Here is an 18,697-nt window from a genome sequence, read left to right as displayed (position 1 = left end):
ATTGTCATGGGGTTTTTTACCCGTGCCTGTGAGTGCAGTCCAGCTGAATCACCTGTGAGAGGAGATGGACAATATTGCACTCACTTACAATGTGATTGAGATAAAACGATAAAACGAGTTTTGAACCATAACCATACTTCACCAGTGCTGAAATCCTTCTTCTCCAATAAACACAGCTGGGTTGAAGTTTTGGTTTCCACTCGTCCCTGCTTTATTCCAGTTATTCTGTAGAAACGGGGATTGAAGTCAAACAAATGAAAACAATTTGTCCACAAGAGCACTCGTATTATAATTTGCACCTGCTGCTCAACAATAAAGCCATTACTTGTTTAGCCATTATATTTTATTTATTTTAAAAGAAACTACAGAGATCAGATGGAACACTGAATCAAAACTTGGAACTGCTTTAGCCTGAGTCGCTACCCTAATACCTAATATGAGGTTCAAAATAAATAAATTGAGAATCAAGCATTTTAAGTTAATTAAATAAAAGGTTTATTAATGTGCGTTTGATATGGAATGCAATTTTTTCCATTAATTCCTGCAAATAACACATAACATGTTTTGGTTATTGTAAACTGCTTTGGTAAGAGAGAATTTGCCCCCAATGCATAGATTCTGTATGAATGTTATGACAGCATGTCACCTGTGGTACGTCTGTTTTTTGTTTTACGGCATGTTTTTCCTCAGTTCTCTTTTTTCCCCTTACTCTAGGCGATGATTTAGGGCTATTTGTGTGGTCAGGATGGTCTCTAGTGATCAGTCTATCTCTCCCACAGCACTTTGGCAGGGTGTCTCCTTGACAACATCCTCAAGTTTCTTGTCGGGCAACCTTCCAGCCCGACAGCACTGGAGTACACAGACTCCTCAAGATTTGACCTGATGGGGAGAAGAAGAGTTGCTGATTGAAACTTCAATCCTTTGTCTCAATAAATGAAACTTTAAAAAGTCTTCTCTGACACAAATGAAAACAGCTGAGTAATAAACAAAAGAATAAATCTAAATATAATACTGACCTGTCAGTTGGCGAACTCTCCTCATCTCTCCGTTGAGTTATTGTTGAGTTCTCGTCATCCCTCGTGAGTGTGGAAGAGACTCCTGTAATCCCCTCCGATCTTTCTCTCGATATCATCTTTGGACTTTGGATCCAGCAAATTGGTGAGATCTTTGGGAGCTTGTCTCTAGCTTCTAAGAGGGCATCTATAATTCTAAAAAAAAAAAAATATATATGAACCACTAAATACTTGACTATAAACAACGCATGAAGATTTTAAAAACTGAGTAAAAAACAAAAAAACTCCACTTTTTCTGACTGATATTGCCGATCTTGTGCTGGTAGGCCTGGCTGTACAGAGTGTACTGGGTTCGAAACATGTCATAAACATTATCAGCCACCTGTGGAGAAGAAACAGAAAGACACTGACCAGTTCTAGACAACACAAATGTCGTCATGTTACTGTGAAGAACTTTATTATTGTGTCGTGTTATTAATTCACATTATTAGATCTAGCTCTGGACCGATCTGGAGATTTGTATTTCTTTGATTTCCTGCATAACGTATTTTAATCTCTTGTTGTCAATAGCAAAATGCAAATGTTTTCATTTTTATCTTTATTCATAAATATTCTCAAATAAGAACAATTTGATTTCATGTTTATTTTACACAAAAGTTATTCACACTGATTTATTGCAATAGCTGAGGAATTTTTATCTAATTTAGCTTAAGTGGATACAATTTTGAACTTACATTTCCTAAAATAATTCCTTACAGGATGAGAAATGATTAATCACTTACAGATCACTTACTTTTACAGGTGATCTAATGTTTGAGGGTCGTATAGTACAGAGTCAGTGGTTTGTGGTGGTATATACTGATGTGACACTGCAATGTTAACAAACAGGTGATCTTGTGTATGAGGCTACCTTGTCTCTGAAGCAGATGTGATTCCTCCCGTTCACTTTACAGACTCGGCAGATTCCAGCAGACGCTGATGGTCAAGCTGTTTGGATGCCCGATGTGAAGAAAGTCTCTGAAGAGAGAACATGAGTGAGTTCAGTACTGTATTGGCCTTAATGCTCTGCTGATATGCAAGGCATTTTTTATTTATATAACCCCCTGTGGGTTGGATGCCGCACAGTAGTCTTTGGTTACTGATGCCACTGTAGAAATGCTCTATTAAGCCATTATATATTTTTTCCACAAGTCCAAGCGGTAACTACGAGATAAAGTGAGTAGTACTCAAGCTTAACAGGTGATCTGGAACATGGTGGTCACCATGAATAATCTGCTTTTAATTAGACTGTCTGTGTGAGTTCTCTTGCATCAACCTCTCAAAAGTACAATTCAATCCCTAATGTAATGAAGAGTCATTAACAAAACTCATTCAATGCTCAACCAATTCGGGGTAGTGTTACACCCGATTTGCGTACATTTTTTGAAAATATCTATATCAAAAGTATATCGATAATCATTTAATATTTCTATGCAAAGTTAATAAATATTAATTTATTATTATTATTAGTAGTATATTTTATGTATTTTTTACCTGGTGCAAAATAGTCCCATCTGTGCACATCAATGCCATTCCAGTTTATTTATCACAATCTCATAACAGAAAAGCCTTGTTCCTCAGATCTCTCCTGTCGCTGGCCACTGGAACAAAGACAATACTATCAATACAATTTAAATCACTTGTATAACTTGTTGGACATTGACTGAACTGGCATTTTACAGGGTTTGGTACCTCTGGATCCGCCAGTGTCACCTTCCCTCAATTAACTCTTTAATGAAGCGCAGATCTTGTTTCTTCAGTTTCGTGGTTCAGTTCATCATTTCTTCTCCCAACAATTGTTGCCAGAAACATCCAGAAAGAGGCCACCTTATAATATAGAAATAAAACACACAAAAATAGACCCTCACATATTATAAATCCTAGAAATAATGTAAACGCATATCCATCATAACATAATTATAAAGAATTAATGATGGCCTGTGCAATCTGAAGCAGATTGCATTATTCAAAAGGCATAAAGAGAGTTTTTGGTGGCTTACCCTTCCCACATTTCACCTAAAAAGAGAACAAAAAGTAGTTGAAACAGGAAATATCTTACAGTGATCTTGTTATGAATTAAAGCTAGTCACAATATAAACGTTCTGTTCTAGAGTCTAGAGTCTATTCTAAAGTTCTAGAGTCTATTTTATTACAAACAGAGAGAGAGGATTTATTACATCCCTCTAAACCGGAGATATCTGTAGACTTCTATTGTATTATATACTAGCCTTAAACACTATAACCTAACCCTAGCCCCTACTGACCTGACCCCAGACAGAATTAAAGAATCGATCATGACCATGGTTGAAACATGAGGAGCCGAATTCCTCAGAAAGGCAACGGATGTGTAAATACAGTTCCTAGTGCAAACAAGTCCAGAAGCAAGTCACCTAACCAACCAACTCTATTAACAGACACAGCTTTCAACCATTTACAACCATTAAGAAAAATGACTGACTAATTTCACATTCGGAAAAGAGATTGTCAGATTTTTGGGGCCCCCCCCGCAATAATCAAGATTGCTGGTCAAAGCGGATGCACAGGCCTGACCATCACATGTAAACCCATGAGAGTAAACAAGATCGTTTGATTGACTTCTCTCACCTAGCAGAACCAGACTGGAAATTCCTAAGGGGAACCTTTTAACCTCTGGGTTTCCACAGAACATCCGTTATGTCAAAGAAAAGCAAGAAACTGGTCTTGTACAGATGAACCAAAAGACTTCTAAAGGAATATCAGTCCATTGCTTAACGCTCCCTATCATTTATGAAACCCACACATTTGACTAGCTGTTTTCTAATCAATTACTGTGTATGTCTTGTTGAAATAGCTATTGAATACGTATTCATAGTCAATGTTTAAGTGTGTGAGTGCGTGTGCTTTGTGTTAGATTAGTTTTATATGTCTTAAGATTTATCCAATAAAGCCTTTTTTCTCATATTTAAAAGAGAAGTATCTTGTGTTTTTCTCTGTTCCTGCTTACAAGTTTAATGTCTTAAACTGCCGATCTTGTTATTGTGGCTAATTAATGTGTTTTTCACTAAATACTTTGGATATTAATATCCACGCCATTGATGTTGATGTTATACGGCTCGTACAGTGAATCGCTGGCCGGGTTTCAGTGATCAGCCGTGAAACAGTGATGCCTGTCAAATTCCCTTGAAAATCTTAAATGATTCCCTTTGAGCTAATTTGACCTGTTTCCCCCCTTTACAAAAGCTTAAGCCAGTCCTGTTTTTGTTGTCCAGCAGCGGGGGGGGGGGGGGGGGGCAGGCAATGACACTCACAGCCATGCTCACCGTCACATCCTCATGTAAATACTAAACATTTTGGAAACCTGGTCGAGAATTATTCTGATTTTATTGCACGTTATCAATGGTGGACTGATAATGTATTGACAGTAATAATGTTGTGGTCAGAAATTCAAATCAAATGAGCACAACAGCAACACAAAGTAACTTACAGAATGTTTGTAGGGGGATAGACAGGTCCTTCTCAAAAAATTAGCATATTGTGAAAAGTGCCATTATTTTCCATAATGTATGATAAAATTAAACTTTTCATATATTTTAGATTCATTCCACACCAACTCGAAAATTTCAGGTCTTTTAATTGTTTAAAATACTGATGATGTTTCGGCATAATCAGCTCATGAAAACCCAAAATTCCTATCTCAAAAAAATTGCATCTTTTTCATTCCGACCAATAAAAAGAAAGTGTTTTATAATACAAAACAAGTCAACCTTCAAATAATTATGTTCATTATGCACTCAATACTTGGTCGGGAATCCTCCCTTTTTGCGAAATGACTGCTTCAATGCTGGCGTGGCATGGAGCAATCAGCCTGTGGCACTGCTGAGGTGTTATGGAGGCCCATGATGCTTTCGATAGCGGCCTTAAGCTCATCCAGAGTGCTGGGTCCTTGCGTCCTCTCACTTTCTCTCTTCACAATATCCCACAGATTCTCTATGGGGTTCAGGACATGAGAGTTGGCAGGCCAATTGGAGATACAGTAATACCCTGGTCAGCTGAAACCATATACCAGTTGTGGTTTGGTGGGCAACACCTGCGTGAGCACCCGTGCCCAGGTCCGTCGCTGAAAAACTAAAGCTTCATCAACTCCATAAAGCTTTCTCTCAGCAGCATTGGACAGCATGAAGTGCCTTGCCAAATCTTCCGTGATAAGCTAAGCTGCAGTGAACCCTGCCGCTTGATAAAAACACAGTGGACCAACACCATCAGCTGACATGGCACGCCCAGAACCATCAACTGAGTGGGTACTTGACACTGGACTTCAGTCATTTTGGCATTTCCTTCTCCCCAGTCTTCCTCCAGACTCTGGCACCTTGATTTCCTAATGCATGCAAACTTTCTTTTTTTGTAAAAAATTCCGAAAAAGTACTTTGGCCACTGGCAACATCCCGGTGCTGGCTCTCTGTAGCCAAGTCAGGCGCTTCTGCCGCTGTTTCTGGTTCAAAGCACACCCTGTGCACGGGGCGCTCTGGCTCTGAGTCCCCCAGGTCGGAATCGGTCCTTCTTCCAAATCTTCCTCAGGGTCCGGTCACCTCTTCTCGTTGTGCAGCGTTTTTTGCCACACTTTTTTTTTTCCTTCCCACAGACTTCCCACTGAGGTGCCTTGATACAGCAGCTCTGGGAACAGCCTATTCGTTCAGAAATTTCTTTCTGTGTCTTACCCTCTTGCTTGAGGGTGTCAATGATGGCCTTCTGGACAGCAGTCAGGTCGGCAGTCTTACCCATGATTGCGGTTTTGAGTATGAACCAGGCTGGGAGTTTTTAAAAGCCTCAGGAATCTTTTGCAATTGTTTAGAGTTAATTAGTTGATTCAGATGATTAGGTTAATAGCTCGTTTAGAGAACCTTTTCATGATATGCTAATTTTTTGAGATAGGAATTTTGGTTTTTTCATGAGCTGTATGCCAAAATCATCAGTATTAAAACAATAAAGACCTGAAACTATTTCAGTTGGTGTGCAATGATCTAAAATAATTACAAAGTTTAATTTTTATCATTACATTATGGAAAATACTGAACTTTTTCACAAATGCTACTTTTTTGAGCAAGGACCTGTATATCTATATATTATATTATATATATATATATTATATATATCATACATACACACAAGTAAGCAACTTACCATGACCAAGTTTTCCTGAATATCAGCATGACTGCAGTTTGTCCTTTTTGGATTTTATACCATATTTGTCAAAAAAAAGAAGTTAAAATTAAGTGACTTAAATTTTAGACGCGATATTTTTTTGTTCAATTTCGCAAACAAAAATAATTCCAATCTTGCCACAGCAGAACTGTTGAGTGTCTCCGAGCAAACACAGTGTGTTTTGTTACGTGAAACAGGTTTGCATCCCAATTCAACAGGCTGCATCCTCTCGAAGAGCGCATTAGAAGGGCGATAGCATCACCGTGCTAGATGTAAACGGGGCTAGTCCCAGTTTGAAGGGCTCATAATCAAATGCAGCCTCCAAATGCAAGCCCTTCATGGTTCGCGAGAAAACAAATGAGCAGCGGTAATACAACCAGATGGACACTTTGCGGCCTCACCCACCCCAGAATTCATTGCGCCACCATTGAAAGGCAGTATTTTATAGCAGGGAAATCTGCTGCAGATTATCACTTTTGTAAGACAGTTGGGTCCCCGACTCATAAAATTCATTGAGTGATGGGCAAATGAGAAGAACCCTTGTGAAGCACTGAGAATTTCCTTCTACTGTTCGGGGAAAAAAATATCAAAGCTTCAGAAAGGAAGAGTATCCAAAACATGTGCCTATCTGGTTGGTTAGTAAAAAACAAAGCAGCCAAAAATCTTGTGAAGAGAAGCTCCCGACGGACGAAGCATTCACCAGCAACATTCCATAGACATCGTTCATGTACGTGCACAAATAACAAGCCGTAACAGTCGTGTGTGCTTGGGTTTTGCTGAATTCTGTCCCTGATAAAATTAATTTACCCATTAAACGGGTGGCATTTAAATGCCAGTATGAATATCAATTATGGAGTGTAATTGAAGAATATGTACACATATATTGCTTGCACTTGGCAAATATGTAGAGATTTTCCTTAGAAAGAACACAGGCATTGGGTTTATTCTTGTCATATTACATTGTTATGACTGGGTATTTTAAGGAATGTTACTTCGCAATAAGTCCAAATGAAAACTTAGCTTGTAGAATTCCGAAGATCTGGGGGGTATCGAACCAATTTCACTAAGTGAATTGTTCATGTGAAGCTGGAACAGAAAGTAAGGCTTTGTTTTGTCATTGGTCACGGTGTGATTTCTATGTAACCAAAACAAGCCTCAAATCAACGGCTATCATCTGATCATGCCATTGTATTGTAGATCAACACAAGCTCCGATGCCTCGGTTTTAAATGTCACATTAATTACTCTAATAATCTAATAATGGATACAAATGTAACCAGAGTATGTAGAGTAATGTGCTTCAAATGTTGACTTATATCTGTACCAGATGCCAATTTTTATAATTGAGTACCTAAACGGAACCAGAGGTGAACATATTTAGACAGTTTTGAACTCTGTTTTGTTTTTAGGCAGTTGGAATATAAAAACTCCAGTACAAACGTAGCTGCCACATGTCAACAGCAGGCTGTCACAGTTGCTAGACGACAACAGTCCTTCGTAGGCTAGGACCATACCATTTAACAACCCTCGGTTACTCAGATTTCAGGATCTTCGAATTTGGTGTGGTCTTTGAAGTTTAAGTCCTTCAAAGGATGCAGCCTTTGAATTGGGACACAGCTAATGAATCCATGTTTTTGAACAAATTGAGTGAGCCAATGATTCAGTGACCCTAGTTTGAATGAATTGCCACCTATTGGTGGTTTGGTTTCATATTTAAGTATCATTGCATTTTTCACAACATTCTCTTCTTTTGTATGTCCAACCAAAAATATTTTAAGCGAATGTTAATCTTATAACATTTGTGTTAGAAAACATTTGCAACCTTGTGTGTGTACAATCGCATCTATGCAACCTCAAGCTCCTTCAAAAAACAGTCACTAGAAAGATGTATAGATGCATATACCAATGCCACTTCAGATGCAGGTTCAGTTTCCTCTGCGAAGTGCAAAGATGGATTTTGTTGATACTGATTTAAATTTGAATGGTTACAACTCTAAAGTGTCTTATTATTCCTAAGGCTGATGATAGAACAGGGCCACTTCGTTGAGCAATGTTTCTGAGGCAAATGTTGCTCTCAATGGGCCCCCCGGTGAGACACAAAAAGAAATTTGTTTGCCATTCAAACATTGCTCGGCCAACCTTGTTCAAAAAAGTGCCCTGTGTATCACCACACTTAACTGAATTGTACTGATACAATGTAAGAATTTTGATGTGAAAGATGACAGATATAATAATGTTCGGAAAAAACAAAAAAAACTGGATCAACAGTCAACTATATCAGTGGGAAATTACATTTGTTTTGTTATATACAGCAGCTCATTTTTCACGCTAATTGTCTATTTCTACATCTTTCACAGAGTCACAGAGCACTTTTTTTTAGAGTTGGTATTGAGAGAACATCCAGAATTGTAATGTTTTATTATTGATTTTATTATGAAAAATAAAATTTGCATTAGATTTATTTATTTAGTTAGTCAGTCCAGTAAGTTATTCAGCTGTCATTATAGCTGCTAGAAGAAGAAACTCGGAATTGGCACAAAATCGGTACCTAGGCAGGTCTCACACACAACACAAACCACACACACACACACACACCACACAAAACAAAACAAAGAAGCAAGAATGAATCAGCCGGAACGAAAAAAATGGAATCAGGGCATCTCATATTATTAATACGGTTCTGTTTAACAGGACATAGAGATGTTTCCACTGCAGGTTTTAGCAGATTTTTAGATCATTTCGCAGAGCATTGTCCCCAAAATAATGGTTAAGTTCGGTGCACCCACAACCTCTCAGCACCTCAACACCGTTACTGAATGATCTTTCTGGACTGAGGCCCTGGTTGTTGTCCATCTCCATCGTTGTCTGACGATACATGCGCTCTGTCCTCTGGTTTTTTTGTTTTTTATATATGTGTATTCTCCCTTATTGTATGATTATGCCAATCCATCATAAGTAATTATATTTTCTGCTCAACAAAGTCATTCAATTTAAAATATCTGTCTATCTTTCTCTGTCCAAATAGCTGCTACTGGCTAACTGGTCACTGTGATTTTTTTGCGTTTTAACAAGGATAATTTTGGAAAAAATTACACGATAAACTTTATAAGCTTACAGTAAAACCATCAACTAAAATCGGGCCCTATTAATAATTAGAATACTGAACACACCCAACTGACCACAGATACTGACATCATTTAAGTGAAGAAGTTCACTGTGATGTCGCTGTACGGACGCTTTTAGGGTAGCTTCACGCGTGCAGATTCGTTCAGTGTAAAGAACTGAGATTGAATGGAGACATGACCTCAAATGATTAAAAAATATATATATATATAAAGATATTAAACATATTTTTACCAGCTGTTTGGGGATTAAATACATTTTATGTATGGGGAAAAATATAATGATATAAAAACTTTGATGTTCAAAGTTTGCAAAAAATGGTGGTTTCATGAGGTTCGTTATTCAGGTATTCGGAAGTTCGCTTAACGAAACCATTTTAACTGCTTGTATGCTTATATATGGAGACTTTTTCCATATGGTATAGGGGGTTTTGCTGCTACAACTTGGTGCGACGGACAAATGTTGTCAGCAGCTCACCTAAATTGTAGCTTTTTGCAGCAATTTTGAGCACACAGGACATCTGTTTCCATCAATGCCTCAGCTGGTTTATTCTTGTTCACCCAGCATACGTACGAGGTTCCGTCCTTCAAGACCTTGATCATACGTCCAGCTAAATGACGCCATTTTTCCACATACAGATAGGCACACACGGATTTAAAACATGAAGACAGGATAAATCTGGAGGCCTTAGTTACATTATTTGATCAATTATTTGATTGCTAGTATCTAGTATATATCCCTATTAAAATTATAATTAATAGATATATATCCGATATATATCTTATATAATAGCTAATAGATCATACCTACAACAATTAAAATAGAAAAAAATACAAATTACAAAATGGATAAAAGATTAAAGAATATGAGTTTGAAACTTGTTGAGAGTTTTCAAGAGATCTACAAATACTTTTCCAATGAAAAGCATTATCGCTTTATATCATTACATGCATGTCCACCTGTAAAACCCGACAAAGTAAGCTTAACTCAAACCGTGTTGAGTAAAACAGATATCCTTAAAAACCTGACAAGTTATGTTAACTCAAACCGTTTGAGAGAAAACCGATTTGCCTTAAAGCACATTTAAGTTTTAGATTAAAACTTAACAGTTATGAGTACTCTGAACTTTAATTCAGTTGAGTTCATGAAGAAAGAAGATATACATTGACAAATTAAGTGTAATTAGAGTGATTAATTGAGTGATAATTGAGCCATTAGGTGGATGAACAACCTGCAGGTTAACAGAACAGAATTATGGGAAGAAAAGAGAATACACAAGAACTAACAGACTGACTTCAGACACAGCCTTATGATAAAATCGCAACTGAAATGAGAACTACCGTTTAAATCTCTCAAGATCTGGATTAAACAACCCACGCTTCAGACGCGATCCATTGATACACCACCATGCTTCCACTTAGTTAATTTAGACCAGACTGAACTGTACCATTTCTGTCAGATATCGTCCTACAGAAGATCTTATGGAGAATTAACTAAGGTTTAGATGTTGATTTATGTTTTCATTTATAAGTAACCACTGTTAGAGATCAGTGTGTTGCTTTAGTTGGCTCTGCTGTTTGGTTGTTTATCAGATCTTGAGAGATTTAATGTATTGTATTTCAGTGTTATTTTTATCTAAGGCTGGTGTCTGAAGTCAGTTGTAGTAGGTGCTTGTGTGTTTCTCTTTTCTTCAGTAATTCTGTTTGTTAACAGCAGCTGTTCATCACTAATTCAACAATTATCACTCAATTAATCACTTAATTACTTAATTGCGAAAGTTGATGTTTAAAACTTACATGGGTTGAGCAGTATAAGGCAATCTGTTTACTCAAACTGTTTGAGTTACATTTACTTGGGGTCCCCCGGGTTTTTTTTTTACAGTGTACTGCATGCGATAGGCACATCCACGGGTCCTGGAAGGCCACTGTGCCCAGCAGAGTTTCGGCCCAATCACTAATAAGCCAAACGAACGGTAATTACACACTAGTTACACTGAACCAGGCGAATCATTGTGTTCGGGGGATTACTAGATCGATATACAGGGCAGGTGCTGTGAGTTTTTATGAAGGGCTGAAGCTAAACTCTGCAGGATAGTGGCCCTCCAGGACTGGAGTTGCCTATCCCTGGTGTACTGTATACACATCAAGTTTTTTTTTTTTTTTTTTTTTTTTTACCAAAAGTGAGTGTTTCGACAGGCGACGGTGTGGAGGGGCTCCAGGGATACACCAGATATGCGCCTCCCAGCTGTTTGATGTGTCTGAGTCTCTGAAACTGAGGAGTGTCAATGATCTTCACCAGCAGTGGGTGCAGCTCAATCTGACCATGAATGGGGTCGTTGAAGATCTACAGGATACAAATATTAGTTTAATTCAAAGTTTGCTGTAGCAGGTTTGAGGTTCAATTCTCGATTCTTCTCTTCTTAACAGGCGTGTATGATGTGAAATACAATATATACACTACCAGTCAGACAGTTTTTGAACACGGTTTGTAGATTTTTAATGATTTTTAAAATAAAGTATCTGTCTGCTGCACCAAGACTGGCATTATATATGATTCAAAGTACAGCCATAAACAGTAACATTTTGAAATATTGTGTTACTATGGTAGACATAACTGTTCTTCCTATTTAAATAATTTTAAAATGTGAATTTTTCCTACGTCTGTTGTTTTGAAAGCTGAATATTACATACATCATTACTCCCAGTCCCATGAATCCCCAGAACTCATTTTAAATTCTAACTTTTGCTCGATCATTTCTTACTTATTATTATTATGTTGAAAACCGCTGAATATATATTTTTACGGTTTCTTTTGATGAAAGAAAGTTCAGAAGAACAGTGTTTATCTGACATAGAAAACTTTTGTAACTATCACATTTTTTTGATAGAGTTAAAAGCCCTTGCTAAATAAAAGTATTAGATTTAACCAATAATTCGATGGTATAGTGTATACTGTTACAAATGAATTTAATTTACTGTATTTCAGATAAATTTGTGACTTTTGGTATTTCTATTTATCAAAGATCCTGAAAACTGTACCTAACTGTTTTTTTAAATATTGAGAATAATAATAAAATAATTATTATTATTATCCTAACACTACCAAAGAAACATATTATTATAATTATTATTATTATTATTATTATTATTATTATTATTATTATTAATAATAATAATAATAAATAACAACGCAAATGCCCTAGATATCATTTTTTCTCTCTGGCATTTAATAGAGATATTTTCTGCTTTTACCTTGTCTGAGGATTGATTGTTTTGTGACGGCTCTCCGACAGACTCACTTTTTTCTATAAAAAAAAGGAGATAATTTTAGATCTTGGTACAAGACATATTTTATTTTGTTTCATCTTATGTATCATCAAAAACACTGATCTTGGTGCGTATCATATAAAATTGCAGAATTTCACAACAAATGTAATTAATTAATAATTTGGCATGTTTCCAAATATGTTCTTTAGCTCTATGACGGAGTTTCAGTGCCATGGGAAATCATAATGTCTAGAGAATATTATGAAATTAGGCTTAAATAATAAAAGTATGAGCTTGAAGTTGTAAGGAAAGTGAGGATGGTTCTAATGGGGCCGCAGTGGCACCACTGGGATCATACATACACATCACAAAATGTCAAAGTGCTTGACAACAAAGAAGATGCAAATAATACATCACTACAAATGCATGGAAATGCAGAGTTACCTGAATCAATGAACTCACTGTTCTCGCACCACTCATGGAATCTCTTCTCTGCTTTCTGCTGAATCTTCTGATAACTGCCATCAGTTTTCTTGTAGTACACCCTCACGAGATATTCATGAAACCTTTTTGGTTTGAGACTGGAGACCTGCAGGGACAAGAGAAACCAAACACAACCTGTTAACCAGATTTTCTCTGAACAAGAATATTATTTACTTAAACAGAAATGAATTTGGGTATGTGCACTACAAATTAGTGCAAACTAGATCTACATAGCATAAACTACAAACTAGATCTGAATAGCCTCAATTCAGTAAGGATACACCTTATTTGCACAAATGTGTTCATGGCGACTCAATTAAACAGATATTATAGAGATTCATAAGAGATCAGATTCAGTGACATAATCCTTGATAGTTCTGTAAATATTGGAGATAAATTAGATTTCATACCTGGTACTTCTCCAGCTTGAAGGCTTTGTTTGGCTCATTCTTACTGTAGAAATGAACATTATCAATGGGCTCTTTACCCACTTCACCAAAACCCATGTCAAGAACCTGAATGAGAGGAAATTTCAGATAGCTCAGAGAAATGAACTGTGAAAATGAAGAGGCAGAAAATTATTGTCTTATTTTTTACTGTTGACACGTACATAAATGTCAAATTCCTCAGCATTCACATATTTATTGTCTGTGATATTATTTCCCGCCATTGTTTCCTCGTGCCGTTCTCCTCAAGGATTGAAGAATAACTCATGGCAAATATACACTTTATGGAAAATAACAGCAAAAGATAGGTAAGCCTGTTTTTAAAAATCTCATAGTAATGTCATTGGTGTTTTACAATTTAACAAAATATGAATCTGGAAACCTTTTGTTGTTGAAATATGTCGCAAAAAAATCTGTTGATATTGTTATAAAACTATTTACAAATGTTTTAAAAATGTTACTTTAGATATTAGTATTCACATCCAAAATTAACACTCTATTTGAACGTGTATCGCTCAATTGACCTGGCCTCACACATCGCAGACATCAAGAACCATCGTGTTTTTTATAACAACAATAGATAATTAACCAGTACGATTTGAGGAAATTCCATAGATGTTTTGAAATGAGTGAGAATGAATTACCTGATAGCATTTTTATCCTGGAGGCTTTTATCAACTGTGATCTCTTCCAAAACTGGCCTTCAGTTTTTTCCTAAAAGATTTCAGAAATCATATGTGCAAACTACTAGAGTAAATGACGATTCAGAAAATTTAAACAGACACCGAGGAAAATATATTAAGGCATTTTTTTATCTTCATAACTATGCTTCTCCTCCTGTGGTGATCTGAACTCCTCCTCCTTCACAGCAGATCAGTCACAACGAAAGGCCACAAATTGTGCTATTTGTGAAGAATGTGTCCTACAATAAAACACTTTATAATTATATCGGGGTTCCCTGCCAAGCAGATTATGAAGACTAATAGGACGTGTTAATACATATGTGGTAATTTTTGCACAAAGTAAATGTGTTACGGTTTTCCTAGTCTTGGGCCCAGTCAGATACCTTTAAATCCAAAATCCTTTTCCTTCAGTCGGGCCTCTCTCCCACAAACTTTGGCAGCACGTCGTGTTGACGAAACAGATCCTCCAGAATTGCTTCGGGCTTCAGCCAGATCTGGATTTTGAGTCACTTGACTGGTTCAGGATCTGATCGAAGATGTGATCTGTTAAAGGATCAGGGGAGATTGGCTCAGTGAATTTTAAAATTTTTCCCAGCACTGCAAAGCGGCCTAATAGTTAGAATGCATCTGGACCCATGGATGTACAAAAATTAACCGTCCTTTAATTTCCAAAATCTCAAAATCATTCTTTAAAATAATAGTTTCTCTTGATTTGTGCCCATGCTTTCCACTTTCTCTGACCGTGTGAGTGTTGGTGGGGGGGGGTAAAAAAACGTTCCTCTATATATCGTCCCTATGCAATCTGAGATCTTTTGATCTAGGACGTCTGTGCGTGTTTGGGGCATTGAGCTTTTAACAAGTAGCTTCCTTAATTCCTTAGGTACAAAGACGAAACATGTATACACATGTAACAATGCAGTATAACAAATTCGGGGTTACAATGCTGTTTAATGCACTCTTCGACATGAACAGCTGATAATAGAATTAAGATGGTTTCTCCTTATCACACAAAACCCACGTGACGTCAATGATGTAAGCCGAATCTTGTGCCTGAAGAAGCCTGACGATGAAGAGTGTATCGTGGTGTGAAACATGCCATAAATGTTACTGCGCCCACCTGTGAGAGAAGCAGAAGAGACACGGACTAGAGCAGAGACTGAGCCAAATGAAATAGAATATTAATCACAGATAGTGCATTTAGTAGTAATAAAGAAAAAGATGAGTCCACAGTACCTTAATTATTATAAGGTTGTGATCCATTACAGCAAAGATGGTCTAGATGCCATAATGACCCGTAATTTGAAATTGTATCTATAATTGATGATTTGACTTTACTGATTTGGAAAACTTGTAAAAAACCATATGCACTTTATTGTCTTTTGAGTTTGCGTTGTCTCCCAATGGAGTGTCTGTGTGGTTTTTTGTGGACCGGTGTTACTTAGTCTTTTCTGTGATTTTCTTTGACGGTGAAACAACTTCTGGAAAGCATCAGCCCTCTTTTTTTTTACAGCCTCTTTTTTTTTTTTTTCTGTGCATGTCTTTATGAGCTCATTAATACATAACTGTACTTTAAAACCCACCCAAACCCACAACGCCAACCCCCATTACCGCACAGTCTATATTCCATATACCACCAAGCTTTACATAAGGGCAGCATTATTCAGCCTACACAAACAGTAATGCAGACCGGGTTCAGTCTTTCTTATCTGCAAAGAACTCGAATCAGAAACCTAAACAAAATCACACACAAATAAGGGTGGGTGTAAATGAAGTGATGGTAACCATTTGGTGGGTCTCTGCAGAGCAGAATAATGATTTCCTCCCATCCACCTCACAGGAAAACCCAGCAGATTTCAGCACTGACCTGATGATCAAACCAAAACCCATTTGGGATTCCAAGAATAATGACAGTCTCTGTACAAAAATCCCAATTAAACTAACTATAGAACTCTGTATTCGATTTTGATCTGTCTTTCTAAAAAAACATAAAAAACATTTTGACTCCTCTAACACATACACTCGATTTGTCTTCTAACTGCGTTGTGTTTACCTTAAAAAAAAGGCGTTCTAACACTAGCTATATTCTGTTTCTGTTTCTATTCTTTTAGTTTGTTTTCCTTTTCTTTTTTGTCTATTTGTTAGTATATTATTAAAAAAAAAAAAAAAAACTTGCTACCTGAGTACTGCGTTAAGCTAACTGAGGACGTTTGTTATAGAGCGCACTTGCAGCATTATTGCTCCTTGCTTGCTCTTGGATTTTGTTGATTTGATTGCTTCCTATTTCCCCCCTTATTTGTAACTTGGATTTGGATAAAAGTGTCTCCTAAATGTCAAATGTAAATGAAACGAAACTGAATGAAACAGGTGATGGAGCAATACAGCTTAATCTTTAATTCAGATATCTTGTGCCCTACGGTAAAATAAGCAATGATGTCGGTTCTTGTCATTCCGTCTTTCGGAGTCGCAGACCCCAAACCTGGGACTTTTCAGACACTTCCTAACTAACTAAGAAGCCCACATGAAACAACACAGGGTCTGTCATAACTGCGAAAAGACGACGTTAAGCGACGACTTACCGGAGAAATACGTCCCATTTGTCCCACTTATCAATGCCATTTGTTTAGTGGCCACAAGTCGCCTCACATAAGGAGTGTCTTCATGCCTGTCCCTCGCTGTCCCTGCAAGATGGAATACGTTGATCAACGGCAAACACTCCCGCGCGGGATATGTATCTGGGAGGCACCACAAATGACACATCGTTTCAAACGCCCCAAACGACAAAGAAACCCGGGCTATAGGCCCCAGCCACCCAACGGTTTTTGAATATTTTTGCCCCCCTTGCTTTGCCAAGTGTGTTCCACAGTTGCATAAATTAAAGTCAACATGTGATTTTTACTGTTTTGTCTTGCTTTTAAAAGAAAAAAATAAATTACAAAACAACACTTAAAAAATATTTAACACTGAACTTTTTTTTTTTTTTTACATTCTAGCAGACATTATACCAACAAAGCACAAATTAACTTAAAATTAATAAAATTAAGTTAATAAAATAGTGTTTTTTGTTTTGTTTTGTTTGTTTGTTTTTTTTTGTTTTTTTTTGTTTGTTTGGGCATTTTCTTTATTTATTTATTTTAGGCATTTATTTATTTGTTGCTGAGCTGTAAAAAAATTATTTTATTTAAATAATCCTTATTTTTATTTTATTATCACCGATCCCAATTTGAACACTATGAGTGCATGTTATAATAAATGTATTAACAGAGCTTTTATTAAATTATTATTATCATTATTACTGTCTTTTTCATTTTATTTTACAGAATAACAGTAAAATTACAATACTAACATTTATGAATGCTGATTAATGCTTTTTTTCAGCTTTTATTTTGGCGGAAACCCACAGGAAGACCTTAGTGCTTCTTTTGATGACAACAGCAGATTTATAAAAGATTCTCATTACAAATTTGAGATGTTTGTCGTACGTATCACATTATCACATGCCTCGTAAAAATTCCTAAAAATGTGACTGAGCAACAGACGAGTAACATTGTTTCAGCACAGATTTTCCTGGTGCTTTGAACTTTTTAACAAGCAGATCCATCGTGAGCTCAGGCAGCGCTGTCAGAATACATGCAATGCGTGCATGTATTAGAAAACATCACATTCTGCAGTTTATTTATTAATTGTTTAAAGTGACATATGATGCGATTTCAATTTTTTTCTTTCTATTTGGAGTTGCAAAGACTAAAGTCTCAAATCCGAAGAGATATTATTTATAAAAGTTAAGAGTCAACTACGCCTTCACAGCAAAATCCCGAGTGATAAATGAACTCTGAAGCAGAGTTATCACTGTTGAGGATTATGTGATGCATTTTAATGTCTAAAAGCCTGAACAGATGATGTTCATCTTTAACATTGTTAATAGCAGGTTTTCTTTACTAATGCTCACTCATCAATTGATTAATTGATTAATTATCCCATTAACTTTAACTCGGATTCAGTGTTACTTTACCACTCTGTAGATTGGGACGATATGTACTCCAAGCAGAGTTCATTTAACTCTTGGGATTTTACTGTGTTCCTAAAACGGCTCGTTAAAACACGCCCCCACCTACGTCACTATGTGGGAAGATTTGCATAACGCTGGCCAAATGTTCACGCAAAGAAAGAAGGCATAACTTTTATTGAGACGCTGTGTGTTTTGTTGTGAAATCGAAACTACTTTTGTTTGTTCTTCCAAAAGAGGACATGACTAGAAATCAGTGGTTAAGTTGTATTTACAACATTGTTCCAGAACAGTTCAACCCAAATATTCAGATGTGTGCAGAGCTTTCTACAGAGGACGAGGACTGTTTCCTGAACCAGTAGCCTACAATGCGTTTGTGCACAAAGGCTTTTTCTATAAAGTGGAGTAATTCCAACTTTGCAAGGGCAGTCTGGCATTTCTGACTCACAGTCTGTAAGTACGTT

At 36.8% G+C, this 18,697-nt stretch overlaps 1 protein-coding gene and 1 long non-coding RNA gene across 2 annotated transcripts; both read right to left on the bottom strand.

Annotated features, from left to right (window-relative positions):
- Nucleotides 1-1,153: 1,153 nt before the first annotated feature.
- On the bottom strand, nucleotides 1,154-2,008 carry LOC122136084. Its single transcript, XR_006153908.1, has 3 exons — nucleotides 1,924-2,008; nucleotides 1,304-1,395; nucleotides 1,154-1,208 (listed from the first exon to the last, which is right to left on the bottom strand). It is a non-coding gene; the product is annotated as an uncharacterized LOC122136084 (long non-coding RNA).
- Nucleotides 2,009-12,941: 10,933 nt separating this feature from the next.
- On the bottom strand, nucleotides 12,942-13,771 carry LOC122135795 (deoxynucleoside triphosphate triphosphohydrolase SAMHD1-like). Its single transcript, XM_042716034.1, has 4 exons — nucleotides 13,712-13,771; nucleotides 13,512-13,616; nucleotides 13,063-13,207; nucleotides 12,942-12,964 (listed from the first exon to the last, which is right to left on the bottom strand). The coding sequence occupies exons 1-4, from the start codon at nucleotides 13,769-13,771 to the stop codon at nucleotides 12,942-12,944; spliced, it is 333 nt and encodes a 110-aa protein (XP_042571968.1).
- Nucleotides 13,772-18,697: the final 4,926 nt, after the last annotated feature.

The sequence above is a fragment of the Cyprinus carpio genome, chromosome B1 (genome assembly GCF_018340385.1).
Source record: "Cyprinus carpio isolate SPL01 chromosome B1, ASM1834038v1, whole genome shotgun sequence".
Classification (NCBI taxonomy): domain Eukaryota; kingdom Metazoa; phylum Chordata; class Actinopteri; order Cypriniformes; family Cyprinidae; genus Cyprinus; species Cyprinus carpio.
The sequence above is the reverse complement of the archived record's forward strand: the minus strand, read 5'-3'. Positions and strand labels throughout refer to the sequence as shown.

Coding starts and splice junctions, on each gene's coding strand:
- LOC122135795 (XM_042716034.1), bottom strand. CDS start 13,771: ATGGCGGGAAATAATATCACAGACAATAAATATGTGAATGCTGAGGAA. Junction 13,617..13,711: donor CTGAGGAATTTGACATTTAT/GTACGTGTCAAC, acceptor CCTCTCATTCAG/GTTCTTGACATGGGTTTTGG. Junction 12,965..13,062: donor CAGTGAGTTCATTGATTCAG/GTAACTCTGCAT, acceptor GTATGATCCCAG/TGGTGCCACTGCGGCCCCAT.